At 47.7% G+C, this 21,941-nt stretch overlaps 1 protein-coding gene across 1 annotated transcript; it reads right to left on the minus strand.

Annotated features, from left to right (window-relative positions):
* Positions 1-3,178: 3,178 nt before the first annotated feature.
* On the minus strand, positions 3,179-8,412 carry IRX1 (iroquois homeobox 1). The gene is made up of 4 exons (XM_075140686.1): positions 8,032-8,412; positions 4,403-5,417; positions 3,801-3,873; positions 3,179-3,419 (listed from the first exon to the last, which is right to left on the minus strand). The coding sequence occupies exons 1-4, from the start codon at positions 8,293-8,295 to the stop codon at positions 3,362-3,364; spliced, it is 1,410 nt and encodes a 469-aa protein (XP_074996787.1). The 5' UTR covers positions 8,296-8,412; the 3' UTR covers positions 3,179-3,361.
* Positions 8,413-21,941: the final 13,529 nt, after the last annotated feature.

Below are 21,941 nucleotides of genomic sequence, written 5' to 3' on the forward strand. Positions count from 1 at the left end.
ACAGAAAAACTACAAATTATTTTCCTCCCAGGGTGACGTAAACGATCATTCCGAGCACGGCTCACGTGACAAGCGAAACCTAGGAAATATGGAGCCCCCGCTCCCTCCCCAAACGGGGCACGCTCGGCGGGGCGGGCGGGGGCGGTGTGTGCGCATCCCGCACGGCCCCGCACGGCCCCGCGCCGCACGGCACCGCACACCGCGGCGCACCGGCAGCCTCCGCGGGCTCCGTGCGATAATGCAATGACCGCGGGCACGCGTCCGCTCTCGCTGAAACTTCCTCCGGGAGAAACGGCCACCTCGGCGTGGCTAGCGGGGGACACAAACGACATTACCTCTCTCCTTCGGGTGACAGCTAGGCTAAGGCAGCGGCCCTCGGGGGCTGCTGGGCGCTTAGGCACGCACCACGCGAGAGCTCTGCTCACGCGAACAACACGATGTCTCTCAGCTCGGCGCTGCAGCTGGCCTTATTACTTTGGGGCTTTCCCTTTCCTAAGGGGAAGCCACTTGGCGCTCCTCTCCAGACGCTTTGGAAGCGGCTCGAGCACCCTCCGCCCCAGCACGCAGCCCGCGGCTCCGCCGCGCTCCTCCCGCCGCCGGCAGGCAGCTCGCCGGGCCGCCAGCCGAGGGGGGAGGCTGGAGCCGGGTGCTTCGCCCCATCCGCGGCAAACGCTCCGGGCGCGGTGGGAAGAGGCGGTGGACGGTGCTGGCTCGGCGCTCACCCCTCGGGGCTTCACCCCCGCCGTAACCCCCTCAGCTGGCTGGGGAGGGAAGCATCACAACTGTTGGCGTTACTGGGGGGAAGGGGGGTGGGAAATTCGAACAAGCAGATGGAAAAAAATAATCAAGTTCTGCAGCAGAGTCTGCTCTAGGGATGCTGAGGCTTCCACCGGCGGAACACTGCCAGCCAGATAACTAGTGGGAATTATCACTCTCCGGAGGATAATCAAAACTGGAAGCACACTCCGGAGGATGATGCTGGCTTTCTGGCTGAGTTAAAGGCGGGCAGCCTCCCCCTACCCACCCCCGGCACAGTAGGGCAGAGCCGCGGGCCGGCACCCCCGGCTGCCGCCGCGCCGGGCGAGGGTACGGCGCCGTCCGCAGCCCACAGAGGGCGCTGCGAGCCTGCCCAAAGCCGGGCCCGCGCCCCGCCGCTCGGCTCCGCTCGGAACCGCTGGGAACCGTTCGGCGCTGCCCGCCGCTGTCGGTGAGGGAGCGGGAGCGCGCGCGTGCAGACGCGCCGGGACACCGGCAGAGGCACCGCCTGCCTCGCGCTCGGTGGTTAGGTCCCTGCTGACGTTACCGCGCCGCAGAGTGATCCCCTCGCCGCTCCCCCCAAGCCGACTTGGCACCGCCGCCTTCCCTCCGCCTCGCAGAGCACCGCTGCGCCCTTTTTACACGCCACCTCCCCTCCTGGAGGAGCGGTGTCCGGGCGGCGGAGGGGATCGGGGCCGGGGCGGCGGCACCCCGATACGCCGGGTTGCTGGGGGCCGGCTGCGCCGCCCGCGAGGAATTTGAGAAGCGGGCCTGGGGGGGGGCGAGGGGCAGCCGGTGCGGGGCTGCAGCTATTTCTTTTGAACTGATAGGAAAGAGAAAGCAATTCCATCAGGTTCACACCGGCACTGATCTGACGCGTCGTTTGGCTTTACAGGCGTGAAGTCCTTTTCCTTCCTTTTTTTTTTTTTTTTTAAAGAAAAGACGTCTTCCCTCTCCCTTTTCCTCACCGAAAGCTAAGTTATTATGGGTTGGTTAAAACTGTAGTAGACTCTCTTGTTGGAACCGTTACCAACGCGGGACTGCCTGTGATTTAGGAAAGCAAAACAACTAAAAGCCAGAAACCAAACTAATTGATGCTATGCTGGAACGGCGGGATGTCAAAATTAGTCTCTTTTCAGATATCCCGCACAAAATCTATTTCGTCTGATCTGTTTCTCTGATCCATCTGAAAAACGCAAAAAGTAGAAGCCTACTGCCCCCACTGCTTTGTCAACAGATCTCTGAGCGATAGTTTACCGAGACCCCTCTTTGCTTGCGATGATTTTGCAGCTAAATCAAGATCAATATTCTGATCTCCGACAAGAATTTTATTAATATTTTATTTGAAAATCTCATCTTGTTTCCGACAAGTCCTGGTCTGAGGTTGGTTCAGTTTGGATAGGGCGTCACCACATTATTTCTTAATGACTTTCCCAGCTGCTTCTTTCCATTTTCCACCATCAACAACCATCTGGTATCTTATTAGCACCTCAATGCTCATTTAGTTTTCTCATTTAGGAGAAAAAAAGAAGTAAACACTCAAAATATTACACCTTTTAACGGACCGTCTTTGGAAGATTAATGCCTTTATAAACCGATAGATTGTCTCTCTCAGTCTCTTTTTAACTAACAGATCGGAATCGCAGAACTTTCTTCTGGGAAGTGCAAGAGCTGCCATTTTTTTTTCTGCTAAGATTATGCTTAATGTCACAGGGAAAAATCTTTCACAGTCATATTTCCGCTGTGTTTATTTAGAGCGTAAATCGTTGAAAAGAATTCTATTTCCTAATCTATTATTTTTTTCGGTTTCGGTCGGAATGTATACCAAAGCACTAAAGCTCTTGATCCAATTTAGGAACCGGTTTGGACAGCAAAGTTATACACTAGGGAACTGTGAGAAAACTCGTCCCTTTCATTTTCAAGAATGTATTTTATAATGTAAGTGGAAGTCCGATCCATTTATTTTCGGAAAATGGATACTACAGAACACGTCTGATTCATCACAATTGAAAAAATAACTTCAATTACTAGTCAAGAACCGGCTTCACTCGGCTTCTTAAATTTACGTGTATGAAAAGGGAAGCTCGCAGCTTGTTTTCGACAAAATACCTACAAGAGTCATTAAAAGCTTGGATTTGGTACCTTAAGTTTTAGGTACCCAAAGCCAAAAAGACTTGACTTTTTAGAAAACAAATTATAAATGTTTGAATAGATTTGTAATATATGTATAAGATCTGCAGCAACAGAATACATACCTGAAGAGAGCTCATAATTTCATTTAGTTTATTAGACAAAAATATATGATTTAGACAAGTTTTGCTGACGCGCTATTTACAATCTGAAATCACTCTATATACAGAAAAAACACAAACACATGGGAAACATTTACCAAACAAATAATCCAAGAATGGTTAGAATAACACGATCTGAAATGGTACAATGAAGAAGGGGATCCATCTACAGATTTGTGTAATCGCTTTTATGGATTTGCACCACCTTATTGCAAAAAGAGATTGATGGGAGCCGTTTATATCGTTTCCTTTTTTTTTTTTTTTTTCTGTCCTTAATACCAGTCTCTGTAATATTTTTTCACCAAACCATTTAATCAAGCGGAAGGGAGAGCTGTTAAAATTCTCGGTGCTCCCTCTTGCTGAGCCAAAGAGCTGCAGGGGGGAAGGGAGGAAGGAAAAAAAAAAGACGTAACAATCTTTCAGGGAAAAAAAAAAAAGAGAGAATCCTTTCCTATAATTGCCTGTCTATTGCTATAGCATCCTAGTATTAGTTAATTGCACAGAAATCATTGTGAGTGGTGTAATTAACACAAGAACTTTGAGGTCTGTTAAGTTTCAGAAAAGTTACAGGCTGGCTATGTACAATTGTAATTTAGCCTATCTTTGAAAAGATTACAGGAACTTCTGTGTTGTTCTTGTTGTCTGTATGTATTATTATGGTGATGATTAGGTGTTATAATTAGTCTTTATTATTCAAACACTCTGTTTCACATAAGTAACATTCCTGCAGTGAAAACAAACAAACAAACTCACTTGTCACGGACAGGCTGGAAGGGCGATTTTAGCGGCTGAGGTGGGGATTCAGTTCTTGGTATATTTTCTCTTTCTAGAAGGAGACAGAAGAAAAAAAAAACAACAAAAACAGGAGAACCATTTTAGAATGAAACCAATAAAAATCTGGACGGTGTGCAGAGAACACACCTCCCTCTCACCCTCTTGTTCAGACGTGTGTAGGTGTATGTGTGTGTGTGTGTACAGCACTATCCCCTACTTTCAATATTTAAGGAGTATGCAAGCTTTTCTTGACACATATTAGATTGTCATTGAAATTATTGGGAGATGAGGATCAGGAAGGAAAGCAAAACTCAAAGAATATGTTTCACAGAGGTATCCCTGCATTCTCATCTTATTTGATGGGCGTATAGGGTGGGAATGTAATAGCCCACATGAAATGGGCTTGATGTATGCAATCAACATGCTCCAGGAAAAAAAATCAACGCTAGGGTAAACTGTCTGTAACTCCGTTAAAAGCAATCAGTTACACCAGGGCTGAATTTGACACCGTTCCTCAAGGAGAAGTTCATGTGCGTGCGTTGGGGGTGGAGGGAGAGGTGGATGCCCGATGCATTCATTACCTATGTGTTTGGGACTGGTCCTCTCTGAAGGTTTTTCACTGCTTAGGGCTCCCAGGGTTGCTGTTAAAACAGAAGGTTGTTGCTGGGCCTGGAGGTGGTGATTGTGATGAGCAGCGTGGTGGTGATTTACTCCCAAAAAGGACCTCACATTGAGCAGGGAACTCTGGGTGAGGAAAGCCCCATTTGTCCAGTTGTGAAATTTGCCAATCTGGCACGTGTAGAGTCCATGGCTAGGGAGAAAAGCGGGGTGCTGGATCTGTGGGGAGGTGTGGTTAACCTGGGGAGGAGGGGGCGGAGGGGGGGAAGATTTCAGGGCACCGTCGGGACTGGTTGCTGTCTCTGCCAAAGACCAAATCTTGGGTTTGCTGTGAGATGGCATCTGTAAATTGTTCTGTCCCCCGGGAGTGATGATTCGCGTGCTGTTGTCAGAGGCCTCCTTCACCATGGCCAGCGCGTCTTTGGGTTTCAGCCCTTCAGACCCTGACAGTGCCAAATCCTTCTCCTTTTCCAAGTGCTCCTCTTCACTGCTTTGTCTCAGGAGCTCGGGCTTCTCCTCCTCTTCCTCGTTGCTCTGCTCCCCATCGTTCTCGTCGATTTTATCTATGTCTATGCTTTCCAGGTCGATTTCCTCGTCGTCTTCGTTCTTCTCGGGGTCCCCCTCATTGTCACTCCCGAAGAGGTTTGCATCTTCTTGGTCCTTACTCCTGGAGCCCCAGGTCACCTTGTTCTCCTTCTTGAGCCGCCGGCGGGCGTTGGCGAACCAGGTGGAGACCTGGGTGAGGGTCATTTTGGTGATGATGGCCAGCATGATCTTCTCGCCCTTGGTGGGGTAGGGGTTCTTGCGGTGCTCGTTGAGCCAGGCCTTGAGGGTGCTGGTGCTCTCCCGGGTGGCGTTTTTGGGCCGCCCCGGGTCCCCGTACTGGAACTGTCCGTAGGGATAATAGCCGGGGGCGGTGTGGGCAGCAAAGGTAGCAGGGTGGACACCCGGATTATCTTTCAGCTCGTACTGGGAGCCCTGCAACACATTCAGACAAGCGGAGAGGAAAAAGCACATCAATTATCTCGTTAGCGTCTCTAACAGACCTGAATAGGCTACTCCGGGAGCCGGAATACGCCTTTGAGCGGTGCAAAGGGTCTTCACAGGCAAACTCGGCCCTCCCCGCTCCAGGCTCTTCACGTTTAGATCCCCCCTTCTTGCTGGGAAAGGAAAAGAGAGGGGCTAAGATGGGCTCTGCCAGACATTATGCCTGTTTCCTCCGCAAACCAAACCAAATCAGACGGTGGAACTGCAGCAACTTCGCATTCGCCTCGGCGAGACAATTTATCGTGCCCTCGAAATTATCAGGCAGAGAAAGCAGGTACTACACCACAGTTGTAGTACAAACTAATGCCTGCGCTCAATGCCGCATTTATCTGCAAAATATCCAGGAGGATATTACGAATGCATGCAGCGCATTCTTCTTTGGCCCCAGATCTGCCTTTAAAAGGAGTTGGCGTGAGACGAGGCTGGGGAGATGAATGCACAACTTCAGTGCGAAGACTCTTGTAATGTACGAGATTTTCCACACGCAAGGCAACTCCCCCACCCCCCGGCCCCCCAAATCATACGCTAAGATTCCGGTGTAAAACATTAACTTCTAACTGCTAATGTTAACTTCTAAACTCTGGGATGAAAACTGATCCACGCATCGTAGAATATGGATATGCAGACACTTTATCTCATAAGTTTTACTTTGATCTGGGCAGAGCAAACACAAATTGTTTGCAAGCGTTTAGAGACGGTGATTTATTTGCAATCAATATTCTTTTTATCATCAGTAGTAAAACACAGCAAGTCAAATTATCCCATCAGGTGTTTTGTAAATAACATTTTATCTTTCTAGCAACCTCATTAGGCCTCATTATTACCGCAAATTGTGAAGATATTAACTTAGCATTTTAGCTCTTGATTTACCAATGCTCAGAATTTTAGAATTTATTTCAAAATATCACCGTCATGGTAAATCACTGTAGTAAAATACCAGGATACTTTGCGAATAGGAAACAGAACTGTTCCTAAATAGCTAACATTTACAGCCGTTTTCTTTTTTTTTCTTGCTTCTAGTACAGTCTCGCTTTTTTTTCTAGTCCAGAAATACATTCTTAGTATTACTCTTGCGAAATTTGTGTCAGCCTTATAAATGAACCTCTTCAAAAATGTCCGCGAAGAAACTAATCTAACTTTGTCAAACAGTTAGAACGGAACATGTATGTTAATTTCAGAGACAAAGCTTATACACAAAGAGAAGACCGATGTAATTTTTGTAATGTGTTACAGAGTAGGCTTTCCGCACTCCCTTTATTCCGCTGTCTTTTGTTATTGTTGCTGAAATGATATTTTTTGTCTAATCTCTGTTGGGAATTCTTTTGAAGAAGCTACTTGTAAATCACTCATTGCTTCTGTCTCAACTTTTACTGCATTTCCAAAATCAAGGTTAAAAAAATTAGGAAATGCATGCTGTTAAATGTGCCTTCGTGGGAAATGTTTGCAGCACAAAATAATCTGTTTTCAGATGCTGATCCTTCTTCAACAGCGTATCTACCTACTTGCCCACATATATGTGTTAAAAACCCTCGCAAGTTATGCCTTGCATGCACCCAGTTATAAACATTCCCATTTTTATGTTTTGAGGGAGAGGAAAGACGGGCATTTAGAAATTAAGTGGAACCTATGCGTACCGCCGCCGAGAAATTTGGAGATACTAGCAACGAAAACGTTTCAACGACACCAGAGATAAAAGCAGTTAGTTAAAAAAAAAAAAAAAAAAAATGTTTCACTTTTTAACTATTACGTCCTAAAGAAAGGGAGAAAAGAGATCCGAGGACAATCTGGGTGACGGGAATTTGTTTTAGACATAACGCCAATACGCCTTTCTGCTCCGATACATATGATGGGATGTAGATGCCCTCCTTCGCTTGATGCAAATCCGATCTATGATACTCGCCATAATCAGAGTGTGAAAAGTTCAGGGCACAGAACGGGCCGGTTTTTAAGGCTTAAGGAAAATGCCTTGAAATAAACAGGCATACCAGCTACCGACACTGCACTTTGGCCTTTCGGACGGAACCTGTTTATAGCTCGGCGGCAAAGAAAAGGACCAGGCGGAAAGAGAAGCGCGCTGGAGAGGCAATTGAAACAACAGGACCGACAATATCACCCGTCAACAACAACACCAATAACAGCAAGGGAAAAAAAAACCGAACCCGAGTTGCTAGGGAAAGCCGACAGCGTGGAGGCAGGAGCCCTGCTCGGCCCTTTCGCCGCCAAGAGGGAAAACTCGGAGGAGTTTTGCCCGGCTGGAGCGACGGGGCGGATGGGGGCTGCGCCTGCGGACGGAGCCCGTCGCCCCCCGGCCCCTCTCTCCCTCGCAGCCCCGCCGGCACACACGCTCCCCTCTCCGCGGCGGACCCCGCGCCGGGCGGCAGCCGCCACCGCCGCCACCGCCACCGCGGCCGCCCCGCCGCCCCCCGCGCTGGGCTCCGCGGCCTCCGCCCGCCCGCCCCTGCCGCCGGCTCCCCCTGCCTCCGTCGGCGGCGGCCGCGCTCCGCGGGCGCGGGGGGGCGCGGGAGGCAGCGCGGTGCTCACTCACCATTTGGGAGAAGAGGCCGAGGTCGGCGGTGTAGGGCAGGAAGGCGCTGTAGTTGGGGGCGCTGTAGGGGCCGGCGTACATGCCCAGCACCGAGGTGACAGCGGCCGAGCCGCTGCCCAGCTCGGCGCCCGCGGGCCGGCCCGAGGCGGCGGCGGCGGCGGCGGCGGCTGCGGCGGCGGCGGCCAGCACCCCGGGCCGGTCGCTTCCGTACACCGCCTGGCTGGCGCTGAGATACTGCGGGTAGCCCAGCTGGGGGAAGGACATCTCCGGGGCGCGGGCACAGCGGCGGCGGCACTGGCGGCGGCGGCAGAAGCGGCAGAAATATAAAAAAAAAGGGGGTGGGGGGGAAGGAATTATACAAAAAAAAAAAAAAAAAGAAGGGGGAGGAGGGAGTCTGAACAGCCGGGGAGGGGAGCGGAACAAACCCGGGCTTCTCTGGATCCCTCTCTCTGTCTCTCTCTCTCTCTCTCTTTTTCCTCCCCCCTCTCTCTTTACTGGAGTCAGGCAGGGCGAGAGAACAGAAATCGAGCCGGTAATTTTCTTTTTTCGTTCTGATTTCTTTCTGTCAGAGATATAATGCAACCTAGGTATGGAGGAGGAGTGTGGAAGGATTCAGTGGGGTGTCTTTCCTCAAATCTCGGCTCTTCTGTGCTCCTAAATCCCTTAGATGTGATCTGATCAACAATTGAGCTCCAACTGATGTGTCTGCCCTTAGGTCCTAGGCTGATCTTTCAGATACAATTTGAAGTTGATGTTTTGATTGGCACCCACTTGAGCTGCAAGCACCGCCCCGCGCCCCCCCGCCCCCCTCGGTGCAGCACGTGGTGCGCAGCCCAGCCCGGGCCACTTTCCTCGGTGCCTGCGTGTGCGTGTGTGTGTGTGCGCGCGTGTGCGTGTGTCCGCGCAGCTGCTGTGCTGTGCTGTGTGTGTATTTAATGTTTAGCAATGGGCTCCTTTCAGAAAAGCCCCCACTGCTGTATGACAACCTGTCTACACGATTTTACAGCTGTCCAACATTGGGGTTTTGCTGTTTCGCAGCCTTAGTGTGTCCCCCTTTAACAAAAACAACTGTGTTGCTGGTTTTTTCCACCTTTAACATTGAGTCCCCCTTGTCGTCGTTGGACTCAGGAACAAACGAGAGTGGCCGTGAGAGGAAAAGGGGGCTTTGCAGCCAGGCGACTTGTAACAATTTACCACTAAAAGAAAAGGGCATATAAATAAATAAATAAACGCGGTCTATCTATAGCAACCCACAAGAACACACACACACACACAACTTTGCTGAAAGTCAAAAGGCTCCTAGCAGTTCTTGCCAGAAGAATCTTTGGTAAAAAAAAGAGAAAGAAGACCCGCAGCGATCCCCCCCCCCCCTCCCCCCGCCCTTTCTCCTCCTCATGCCCTGCCGACCGATTGACACTCAGGGACAATTATCAGAGGCATTGCGACAGTCCTCGGAATATTAGCAATAAATAATCCTGCAAATCGACAGTGGCGACATGTATGCCGAGGGGCACAGAAGACCCCCAGCCCTCGCCCCCGAGCGGGGGGGCTTGAGGGGTTTTCTGGATTATCAAAACTTCCACCCGCCCGTTTGGGAAACGGATTGGGGGCGGGCGGGGGGGGGCGCGAAAGGACCAAAACGGGCTGTTGCCATTATCGTCATTAACAGCACCGATGAGAGGAAGGGATTTTTTTCCCTTCTTCTTCCCCTTTTCCCCTCGGAGCGGGGTGGAAGGTGCAGCGGGAGACAAAGGACCCCTCTGCGAGGGACCGAGGCACTCGGCCGCCTTGAAGAAGATGAGTTGTCACCGCTGTGACCTGCCCGCGATGTTGCCCGTTTCCTCGACGTGGCGGGGCTCGCCCGTACCCCGCCGGGGCTGGCAGACCCTCGCACCGCCCGCCCGGCACCGCAAACTTTCCTTTTCTTACCGCTGCCGGGGCCCTCCCAGTCCCCGCGCTGGGGAAAACGGGGAGCGGGGAGGCGGAGGGCCGAGGGCTGGGCGTTTCTTGCCCCGACCCTCCCCGCCCCAGTGGGACTGCCCGGGGGCCGCTCTGCCCCACGACTCCGGCCCGCAGCCCGCGGCGGGGCTGGCGCTCCCGCTCCGCCGGGCGCGGGGAGTGCACGGCCGGGCGCCACTGCCCCCTCGGCCGGCCCCAGCGGAGCGGCCCCGCGGATGGCCACGGAGCGGCCGCCCCCAGCCCAGCCCAGCCCTCGCCGCCGCGGTCCCCGCCGCCCGGGAGCTCCATCTTTGTGCTGACGGGGCGGACGGGGCCGTCGAGCTCTTCCTCAGGGGACGGCGTGGCGCGGCTGCTTTTCGGGATGCAAGTGTTTGGCGGGGGCGGGAGCGGGGGAGGGAAGCAGGCGGGGGGGCACGGGTGTCTCACTCCTTTTCCCGAGCCCAGGGCGAGAGGCAGCGCCTAATATCCGCGCCCCTCCGCGAGGCTTCGCGCCGCCTCTCCGAGCTTGCAGCCGCGGGTTCAGCCCGACACCACGGGTCCCGCCGGGGACTGGCAGCCGCTGGAGCTGGGGCAGATGCCTCCCCTGCTGCAAACGCCCCTGCGGGGTGTCTCTAACCCCGGCCAGCCCTTCACTCCCCGCACTCCAGGAAACCGCTCCGTCTCAGAGTTGGTTAAACTTCCTTCCCCCATCAGTTGGAAATAGCGAGCTTTCCCCTTCCTATGTCTGACAGGGAGAGGAGGACCTTCCCTCCCCTCCCCCGCTCCAAAATCTCACCCTCAAAGCGACCCTCAGACAAAAATGCACCGCCGTAACAAAGCTGAGTGGGGCTTGAAAATTGCAGCGGTGTTTTGCGAATGGAAGTGTCACGTTACAAGGGCTGCAGGTAAATAAAGGTGGGCTAAGGCACCGATGCTGCCGAAATCTTCTTAGCGCTTTAGATCTGGGTGGAATGTGTATCCAGAAAAGGTTTCCACTTGGAGGCTTAAGAAATGTGAGTCATCCCCTCCCCCATCCGCCCCCATCCTGCTCAGATCGGTTCGGGGGGGGGGGGGGGAAGGAAAAAAAATGGGGAAAAAAAAAGTCTCCCTTGCTTTTCTATCAGCCCAGCATCTTTTCGGGGCGAACTTTGCTATTCTTCACCTTGCGTGGAATAGAGCAAAAAAAACCCCAAAGTGCACGTTACCTGTAACGGTGATTGGGGGGGGGGAAGAAGAACAACTAGGACAAAAAATATGAAGGACAAAAGAAAAGAAAGGAAGAAAGGAAGGAAGGGAGGAAGGAAGGAAGGAAGGAAGGAAGGAAGGAAGGAACCCACGGAGGACAGGGAAAGTTGCAAGACCGGGAGGAGAGCTTTGTTTCTCATCTGCAAAGTTCCCGGCGCAAGGATGAGCAGGGTCCTGCGAACGCCATTAATTATGCACAATTCTGATCAGTAAATACCAATCCCTCACCACGCGATTCCTGCTGCTGCATTGGACATTGCCCGTTTTTCTGACGGTTTATTAAGTCACTTTAGTAGGCAACCTTTCAAAGCCCTTTTTAATTTTTTTTTCCCCCTTGTGCAAGTAAGCTGGGACCAGAGCTGCTACACTAAGCTACTTAGCTTGAAAATCAGTTTAGTGAAGGTCTGGGAGATTCTGGGTTTATTTCCCCCCGTACAAGACCTATAGCAGGAGCTTAATAACAAAAGTCCGAAAAGAACGAAACTGTACGGAAAATTACAAACATCAGCAGCAGCTGCCAGAAGCACCAGGAAAATCTTTCCCTAAACCCAAGACCTAAACAGTCAAAAAGGTTGGTGTGATCAGACCCCCTATCCATAAATTAGCTTGGAATTGTTAAGAGATGGAATAAAATACTGTTTTTAAAAAAAGTAATTTTAAACATAATTCGGAAAAAAAAATCTCTTCTTTTTACTCTTTTTTCCCCTGAGATCTGTGTTTTAGTTGCTAGAATGTCTCCTTAACTTTCGGCAAAACCTAACAAAAAACCCAATGAGTGCGGTGCCAACTCATTAGCCGAACAGCGTTTTTAAAGACGATAAACGGTCACGTAGCAAAAAAGGATTTGAGCTCAGAGTGAAAAGCAGTAACCTTCCCGTTGGAGAGCGGATGCACATCTGAAAACAGGCGGGAGAGAAATATATAGCAGCGCTGGGTATAATGTGATTACACCTAAGGTAATCGCTTAAAATAAATTGTATACTGTTTAAAGTAAATCGACCTAAATGGCCACGCTCAAATAATTCAAAGATCATTGGGCAGATAAACTTCTCCTTAAAGAGCCTTTCTTGAGAAGGAGTTTGCTAAGACAGTGTGATCCTTCCAGTTTCTTAAGGCGATGCATCCACTGCCAAGAGATTTTCTCTTTATTATTAACAAATCAGTTTAGATAGGGGTCCGATAAGAAATGCAAATCCAGACATAGGGGTCGCTGCTTGGCCGAATTTTAACTAAAGGCTGGTTCTGCAGGAGTTGACTAAAGGGGATGTTTGCGAAGAGGATATGTGAAGCTTTAACACTGGCTCTACTAAAAAATGAAGTCAGTGATTTTGATCTGCTCCAGATGTCCTAAGAGTGGATATTGCAGTGCTGGGAATCCGCACCAAATATCTGAGGGCACTGATGGTAATCAGCGCAACACATCAGCCAGGGGGGACTGGCAATTGTGATAACCTGCTGCAAATGTGCAGGGCTGGAGATGGCAGTGATAAACCGCTGAAAATATCTTCAAATGGAGATGACAGAGATGTTGAAAGGAGACACCTAACTATGGGGAGAATAGGATACTAAGCAGAGCACAATCTGAGAGTGGAGTTCAGATATTTACCAGTCTGCGGTTCACCCGTGTAATTTCCACAGAGATACACGCCTTTGTGCGCCGTCTCTGCATGCAGATACACGCGCGTATGGACCTGTTAATAAAATTCGGGGTTTATGCGGCGTTGATAATAAGATCTACCAAAAGAAAGGCAGGCTTAATCGCTAAAGCGCCTTGTTTGTGGCTTGAGAAGAAAAGTTTTCATTTAATTCTGTGACTGCTTTGAAACGTCCTGGTAACGATTTCTTTTGCAAATCCTCTCGTGATTTTCAGCTCGCACTGGTAATAAACGAAGAAATTTAAGATGATCTATTCAGTTAATAGTCTGTTTCAATTTTCTTTCCTGTGGAAAGAACGTGCGGTGGGGGGAAGTGCCAAAAAATAGATTATCCTTATGTTGCTAATTTTCTGACTGTTCTCAGCAGGTAGTTTCACAGTCTTTTTTTTTTTTTTTTTTTTTTTCCTTCCCCTCGCTGTCTTTTTTGTGTGTAAGTTTAAAATAACTCTACCATGTTAAGTGTCAATCCTATACATTTTAATGATACATCTGTGCAGGACTGAATCCATTAATTTAATATATCTCTCCTAGATTCTAATTATGCACCGACTGTCGACTATTTGGATCAGTTGACTGAGTTTTCATTAAGTGTATTATATCTGATTTAGCATGGGACCGTGTTTCATTTGACGACGCGTCCTTCTTCGGGGTGCGGGTGGGGCGGCTGCGGCCCCACAGGACCCCGGCGCGGGCTTCCTCCCGCCGGTCACCCGCTGCCAGGCCCCGCCGCCTCCCTGCGTCCGTCCCCAGCGCTTCTCATCAGCCCTGATTTATGAGCCTTGTTAAACACTCATTATTACTTTGCACCTTTTTTCCAGCAGGGTCTGGGAAACAACCCCACTTTGTGACAACAGGGCATGTGTCAAACAATTATAGGCGGAGAGGTGATGTAGCTCTGGAGCGCCAGATTCCGCCCCCCCACACACACACCTCCCCTTCACGCCCGACCCGAGGAACATTACTGTTAAAAAAAAGGTAAAAAAAAAAAAAACAAAACAAAAAAAAAAAACAGGAAAAAAATCTCACTGTCTTTTTGTAAATTTAATTCACGGGAACAGCAGCCTTCAGACCTCTGACCGTGCAAACGAATGGCTTGGTTTGTCCAAATAAACACGAAGTTGCAATCAGGGATAGCTGGTCGATTCCCTAAATATGAACATGTACGTATCCATAGCGCAGGTAGTACAGGAAGGAATCCAAGCCTGAGCAGCTACAGCCTTTGACTGTACCCAAGGTAATAGCTAATAAGGCGTTTACAAAGATTATGTTATTCAGAGAGAGAGCATTTAAAAAAAGAAAATACGGTCCTCCCTCTCCCTCTTTCTCTTTTTTTCAAAGTGAATTAAGAGAAATTGATTTTTTTCCCGATACCCTGGCGGTGACTTTTTATTAATCCTTTATCAGTCCACCTCAGTTGCAACTTACATTTATTTCTGATAGCAACGCGAATACACAGATGCCCTCTTCCTTAGCGCTTTTGCAAATGAATTGCTAAAGCCATGCACACAGGCCTATCTGAACAAGCACACAAATCTATAGAATGAATCATCTGCCTCTCTCTGTATCTATCTGTCCGTCTGTCTGTCTACCTATCTATGAATATTTTATGGGTCTGAACTTAATTAACAAAATAATTTCCATTTTGTCTCCAAAATGATCAACAGCAATTATGTGAGATTTTTAAGGTTTATAATTTTATGTCACCAGACTGTGGCTTGGGGGCAGAGGCACAATTGCCGTGCCAGCTGCAGTTGTATTTATTTGTTTTTCTGTCTTGTTCCTGTAGGGCTGCATTATGCAGTTTTTAATTAGTTTGTGTTTGTATTTCACCCGTCCCAAATCAATGCCATCCTGGAGCAATGCAATGTAAATTCCTGCAGTACAGGTGTAGCTGCTAGCTCTGGAACACTAGGAAACTCATGTCGTACAAATGAAAGCGGTGAATGCCATTCAGCCAAACTGTCAGCTTTAAACAGCCAAGAGGAAGGAGATCAAAGCAGAGAGCAGGAACTTCTACTATCCAGATTAGTCTTTATGGTTTGAACGCCTAATGCTATTAAAGGGAACCAGGACGTACAGCACATCGTTGGCTACAAAGTTACTTCTAATTTTGCTAAAGTCCTGCCTTATTTTGGCCAAAGTAAGCCTTCAGAGCATTTCAAGATGCACCGTTTCCTTTGAGGCCTAGTAGCTACTCATCTGAAATTATGCAGAACTAATACCTTCAGAGACACATTTCTGTTTGTGCACATATTTATATAACTTATCGCCTTCTGAAAGATAATTTTGATTTCCTCCTAGGTTCCACAAAGTCTTTTAACAGAACTCGCAGCAATAAAACCTGAAATTCTAGTATCTCCAGACATGAAAAGTCCCTTTATGTTGTGTTTGGTGTCTCTTCTTTCTTGAAATGACCTCTGTACGGTGGTGTATAAATCTATTATTCCAGTCACCGGGGAATTCTTTTAAAGCTTTCTTTTTTTTGTCAGGAATAAGAGATCGTTCATCTTTAACTAGGCCACATAGAAATTATGATTCAACAGCAGTGTATATTTAATTAGAGTAATCTCACTTGAATTTAATTACCTAATGAATTATTTGTTTAAAAGGTAAAAAGGCTTGTTTGCCAAGTACAGTGCAACCCACTGATAAGAACTTCCGTTATAAGAACATTAATATTTAAAAAAAACATTTTACGGTTTTATATTTTAACTCTTTGGTTCTGCCAGCCGTCGGTGGGCACGCCGAGCCCGCTACGATCAGGGCTCCTACCCCGTCCCTTCGACTCCCCGCAACGACCCCCCCCCGCCGCCGACTCGCGTAAGTAACGCGCCCCACCGCGCCGCCCCGTGCCGCGGCTAGGCAGGGAGGGGGGTGCGGAGAGAGAGACGGGACATGGGCGGCTTTGCCGGCTGAATTTCGAGGCGAAACGCCGGCGCCGGCGCGACTCAGCGGGCGGCGGTGAGGCCGCCCGGCTGCCGCGGGGAGGGGCTGCGCGCCGCTCCGCGCCCTGCGCTCCGCCGGGCAGCCGCCGGGCGCGGAGCTGCTCCCCAGGGCTGACCTGTCCCCTCCCCGCAGCGGCCTGCCTGGAAGGGGTCCTGGCCGGGAAGCTGTCAGAGCGCGGAGCGTCAGGTTACCGAACAGTCATCTTCTTTCTCTTATGATTTTTTTTTGCTTTCTTCCTTTCCCCCCAGTCTTGTGGACAGTGCAGCTAATGACAGTCCTTTGGTTATTTATGATTCTTCAGCCAAGACAACAAAAACTGACCAGTCTCTACCCTTGACCTTTCTCCTCGGTTCCCAAGTTTTCCAGCTACCGCATTGTTTGTTTCCAAGATACAACGCATATACAGTGCTGAACTGCAACACTCGTCAGAAGATTCGTCTGAAAACACCACAACTTGGGGATTATCCACCTCAAAAAAAAAAAAAAAAAAAGCAGGGTTTTTTTTTTTAGTGCAATAGTGGGAAGCTCTGCTTGATGTATTCTACTGACCTGCTGCAGAAAAACTAGGTCCAAAAATATTCCGTTTGTTTGTTTGTTTGTTTGTTTTCTTCTGCTCTGGGAACTCGTCTATCGCGTTTGGCAATGGGACCTCTCGAAGGTACCACTGTGCGGCTACCTGTCGCTTGGACAGAGAACTTTCGGTCTGTCCTCCCCCCTTCCCCCGAACACAACGAGGCCATCGGCAAGGCCTGAACCGGAGGGCGGGGAGCAGCGAGGGGTCTGGCCGACCTCTCCTCCCCGCCCCCCCCCCCCCGCAGTGATGCTCTGGCACCACGCAGGAAGCCCGATCGCTGTCAGAATAGGGAACAGGCGTTAAACTGTATCTCTGGAGGTGGCGAAGGTGATCAGGGGATGCCAAACATGAAGGGGTATTTCTCCCTTTTGCCTACCAAACATTTCTGCTTGCGAAGCACCAGCAAGAGGGAAAGGGGAGCGTGTGTATACTTAAGCCGCGGGCAGGGAGGGTGAAAGAAGAAGCAAGTTTAAAACTAAGCTTCAACAATGTTGAGGCATCGGTTCGAGCCAAAGCCGTGTTTGGGGGTCCCTGATAGGTGGCACTGAAGCTCCCACTCGGGCAGTCCTGCAGCGAAGGACCGCACCACTAATTAGCCCGTGGGTGCACAGATGTACCGCGCACGCAGAGGCAGAGCTGGAGATGTACCCACCATGCACAACCTCAAACCCGCCGGCTCGACAGGGAAATCCGCCCCCCGCCCCCCCCCGCTCCCCCTTCGCCCCCCGCGGCCAGCTAGGAAGTAACCCGCCGGTCGCCCCGCGGAGGTGGCGGGGCCCATGTGCCGCCGGGAGCCCCGCTGCCGCCGGGAGCCCCGCTGCCGCCCCTGCTCCCGCGCTCCTCCGGCCCCGCGCAGCACCCTCGCCCCGCTCCTGCGCCCCTTCCGACTCCGCCGTTGGAAACGAAGGTGGGCTCGCTACGGTTTCCACACCAGTTAGCTGCCTTGCTGCGGACATGCCTGCTCAAGTCCTCAGTCAATCGCAGAGCAGCTTGCGCAGCGCTTAATTACACCCCAGCTCAGCTGGGCTCGGCCCCAGCCAGAGCAGTCGTGGGGAAGCCCGGGGAGCCCCTCCGGGGCTGCAAAGTCAAGGCGCGGTGGTCTGGGGATGCGCCGGACGTCAGGCAGGAAAAGAGTGGCGGAGGCGAGCGTCAGTCTTTGCCGTTCTCTGTCCTCTCCATTTCGGGGGGGGGGGGAGTCCTCTTTTTTTTTCATCATTTTTGGAGGTCTGCTGGAAAGAAGCAGCTTTATGCACAGCTTGCACAAGCTACTGGCACCGTGGCAGCAGTGGAGCTTACCTGCTCACCAGCACCTCGAGTCCTATTGGTGCCAGAAGTGCTTGGGTCTGATGTCTATTTCGCACTTTCAGGTAAACATGCCCGGTCCTAAATGCAAGAGTTGCCCCGGGTCTGTTACAGTGAGAATGGCATATTGACTTCAGAAAACCTCAAATCTCACAATTGTATTAAAAATGTTTAAGACATTCAAATCTGAGACTGCAGGAATTTCCAGATCTTATAGCAAAATTATCACAGTATCTCACTGTTTAGAGGCATATAAATACGTTGGTCTCCTCTACTATGCATCATTTGCACACAGTATTATTAGAATCAACTGGCAACTCCACTGAAATGTTTGTAATGACTTTAAGATACTATGGGAGTTATAGATCTGTAGGCCTGGCGTTTTAATTCTTGAGGACCTATGCTTTTCTTGAAGTTATGAGTGCAGTTGTCACAGCACATCTACATAATGTAGTTTACTCCATTAATTTTGATAACCAAATACATATATTAACAGATCATATTTGTCTGTGTGTTTTTATTCTTACCGCCTTTGGAAGATGTATGTATTTCCACTGTATTATTACTGATGAAGTACAGCTGTATAATTTCAATCATGTAGTTGCGGTAGGACAAACTATTAAATAAATCTTAGACTGGAACTTGTTGAATTAAAATTCCTCACAAAAGCTCCTCAGATTCTTTTGAATATTCTATAAACAGCATAATTTACAATGTCATTCTCTCTCTTCTATAGCTTTCTTCTTACACTTGAGCATTAGTAGCAGTTAATGTATTTTCTTTCTTTGCTTTCTTTTTTCTTACATGTATAGTCACTCTTTTTGCTAATACAATTGACTTATGTATCCATTGATGTGTGCTGCATTTTAATGATGACTTTTTGTTTTATCCAATAATATTTTTTAATAAGATTGTTTGGATCGTATTTTAAGGACAGGTGTAAACTGTTGCTTTGGTTTTTAATGCCCAAGTAGACTTGGGCAAGATTTTTGCCTGGGAACAGATTTGCCCTCAAATCAGACCATACATTTTTATGCATTTATACACTTATATACATTTTCAACTTGACTTTACTTTACTTTAGGCTTACTAAATTGTAATTAGCTTCCCCCTTCTGCTTCTTTCCTCTATATTAATATGCTAAAGTCCATGAGGCCCCTATCTCTTTCGTATTTGTTCTGTCTAATAACACAAGAGTATATTTGAATGGCAACATACTTTGAGCTTGGCCTCTATCAAACAGCACTAGACCATCAAAAGCATTGCATCAGGATAACAATGAGACCAGAAATAAAGTGGATTTTAAAAAATAATAGTAATTGAAGGAAAGTACTTCTGCTGAAACACAGTATTATGAGAAAATCCTTCATATGTGGTGCTTAGAACAAATATTGACTGGTGGACTAATAATACAGTTTTTCTTAACAAGAAAGTTAATCATGCCCTCCACTGAATTATTGGTCTAGATGCTGTAAGAAACGGGAAACTAGACTGTTCACATTTTTTTTAGAACTGTGTCTTTGTGGTAGTTAAATCACTGTGGCAATGAGTAGAACTTAGTGTGCAATCACGAGCTGCATCATTGTACTCTACAAAGTAGCACTGAGTTTATTTTATTGATTCACTGCAGTTTTTTTTTTCCCCTCAAACTGCTGTTCTCCATCTCATATGTTTCATTTTATTTACTCATCGTACTTCCCCGCCAAAGATGGCAATTTTTAGGATTTTGCCTGGGGTTGAGAACACTCAAATATTAATGATAATATCACATCCACTGTTACTTCTTCATGCATAACTAGACTGCTTCAATTTACAAGACGTTTTATACAATATGAATAGATATATTTTTCTTTTTTTTTTTCCATGTGTATTCTACTGTTTCCTCATATGTTTTGCATTGTTCACAGACAAGATAAATTTTAGAAGTCTAAGTCATGATGTTCAGAGACTTACAGACATTATTAAGAACAGTAAGGAATTATGAGCATTTATAAACACAACAGGCCCAAATTAAGACCCTCAGTTCAGCAGCTGGAAGCTTTTTGGGGTTAATTACTACACGCAAAGAGAAAACATGCAAGGAACTATGTACTCAATATATTCTGCACCCTCAAGTTAAAGAGATTACCAATGGAGTAAAATATTGGTTAGCTTAAGAGTAGATAGTGGAACCTGAATTGAAGTTTTTTATTGTGTCCATCTATGTCCATAAGTTCAAATATTTAACACCTGGATGCTTTTTGAATGCCACAGGATACTCGAATAAAGTCAGATACAAAACAAATCCAAGCTGAGCGAATGTTTTGAAGGCAAGGAAAGTAAAAAGCCATATCCTGCAGAACTGGGCTGATAATGGGCAGGGAAATATTTGCTTTTCTGTTACACCATTTATTTCTTTCCCCAGCTTTTCCATGAGGGTCAGAGAGTTAGACAACAACATGGTCATTCAGTAGTTCACAGGTGTTTTTTCTCTCTCTCTCACCTTGTCTCAGGCCAACAAGTGCAAGCATTTGCAGTAGTTCATACTGTGCTGGCATCACTGCTGTAATTGCACTAACCCAGAACACTGTTGCCATAAACATTTCTATACTAGCCTTAATAATTCTAATGCTTTGTGGAAGCGGTCTTGGTGCAGTTGCATTGATGTAGTAGATACTGCCAGCGTAACTCACAATAATCTCTCAATCCTTACAAAGCCTGCCCTGTGCAATTTCCTTCTACTTCACATTATTTACTTGGTCTAAACTACTTGCTGTTTCATATAGTGATGAATACCACTTCATTTAGTTCAAATAAAATAATCTCTTCAGATATTGATTGGTGCTCTGACTAATCCCCACTTCATGAGTCCATCTTGGGACCTGTTGGGAAGTTTCCCCATAATGCAGTGCTACTGCATGGCTGAACAAACTTCTGTGTTAATATAATAAATTTCCACCTACACAGAGGTCTGCTGTGGATTTCTTACATTGTGACGAGTTTATACACTCCTTAAAACCATGATAAGCTCTACGGGTATAAAAAGGACTTTTCTAGTAGAAACTGGAGAATTCAATGGAAAAGAGTGGTCAAGAGCCTTTGACATCTCAATTCCACTGTTGTTTTGTTTGCTTGTTTGCTTTTGTTGTGAGTTTTTGTGACTGCAGCACTGCCTTGAAGTCCTGGGAGCAGGACACCTGAATAATTTTCATTCAATAAGGCACAGAAGCAGTAGCATAGCTGTTCTTGGGGGGGAAGGAACAACTAACTCAGTGTTGAGAAGGCTGTGGGACACCCATATCTCCACTGACCAACAGAGCTGTTAATGTCAGTATGCTGATGTATAAAACTTGGATCCTACTAGTCACTTTATTTTGGGTGCCAGTCTTTCTCTCCTAACTCAGTATACTTTATTTTTCATTATTCTTTTTTAGATCTTCTCATCTTGCTTTCTTATCCTTTGCCCATTCATTGCCACTTTTTTTCTTTTGTCTCCATCTCCCATCTTCCATGTTCTTATTTATCCATCTCCCCTGGCTCAGTCTTGTCAGCTCCTACATTAAAACCACTCTTGCTTTTTCAGTTGTTTTTATTAAAAGCAACATCTCTATATTCTTCATGTTTATCTGTACTTGGTAGTTGATAAAGATTTCAGAGAAGGGATTGTCTTTCTGCATGTTTATGTACTACTTGCTCCACCTAAGACCCTAAAGCCTAAGCAACAATAAAAAAAAAATCATCACTTTTCCACTGATGTGCCTACTCTGCTTAAAAATGGTAAGTTCAAGCAATTAGGGACTCAGGTGACTCCTCATGTAACTACAGCTGTGTGACTAATTATGCTACCCTTTTCACTTCGCTAAAACTTACACTTGAAAGAGCATATGTATGCAAGAGTGAAAAACATTTCTGGATTTGTTTGCTTTTTTATTCCTAACAGTTGCTTATTAACATGAACATGTTTTGAAGAAAAAATGGTGGCCTGTGGATGCAATCTGACCTTCAGCCAGAGTTGATATCAAGTAACTTTACAGTTTGGCATCTGACTGCTCACAGTGCTAGAAAAACGTATTGGTGTATGTGCACGTCATGCTCTGTGCATGTAGTACTTGTAGTACTTCCCCAATAGTAAGGGAATTAATTCATACACATACAATTTTGAACACATTTTTGTGTTATTACTACTATTCAGCTTTACCTGACATTTGTTTATGGGCAAGAGTAGAAATGAAGGAATAAATGTAAGAAAGGAAATAAAAAGCATTTAAAAC

Source organism: Calonectris borealis, chromosome 2 (genome assembly GCF_964195595.1).
Source record: "Calonectris borealis chromosome 2, bCalBor7.hap1.2, whole genome shotgun sequence".
Lineage (NCBI taxonomy): Eukaryota > Metazoa > Chordata > Aves > Procellariiformes > Procellariidae > Calonectris > Calonectris borealis.

Bases quoted from the DNA above. Each gene is read 5' to 3' on its own strand.
- IRX1 (XM_075140686.1), bottom strand. From the start codon at position 8,295: ATGTCCTTCCCCCAGCTGGGCTACCCGCAGTATCTCAGCGCCAGCCAG. The intron at 5,418-8,031 runs GTGAGTGAGCAC...AATGTGTTGCAG, and splicing joins TCGGCCTCTTCTCCCAAATG to GGCTCCCAGTACGAGCTGAA. The intron at 3,420-3,800 runs GTGAGTTTGTTT...TCCCCCCTGCAG, and splicing joins TTCCAGCCTGTCCGTGACAA to CTCTTTGGCTCAGCAAGAGG.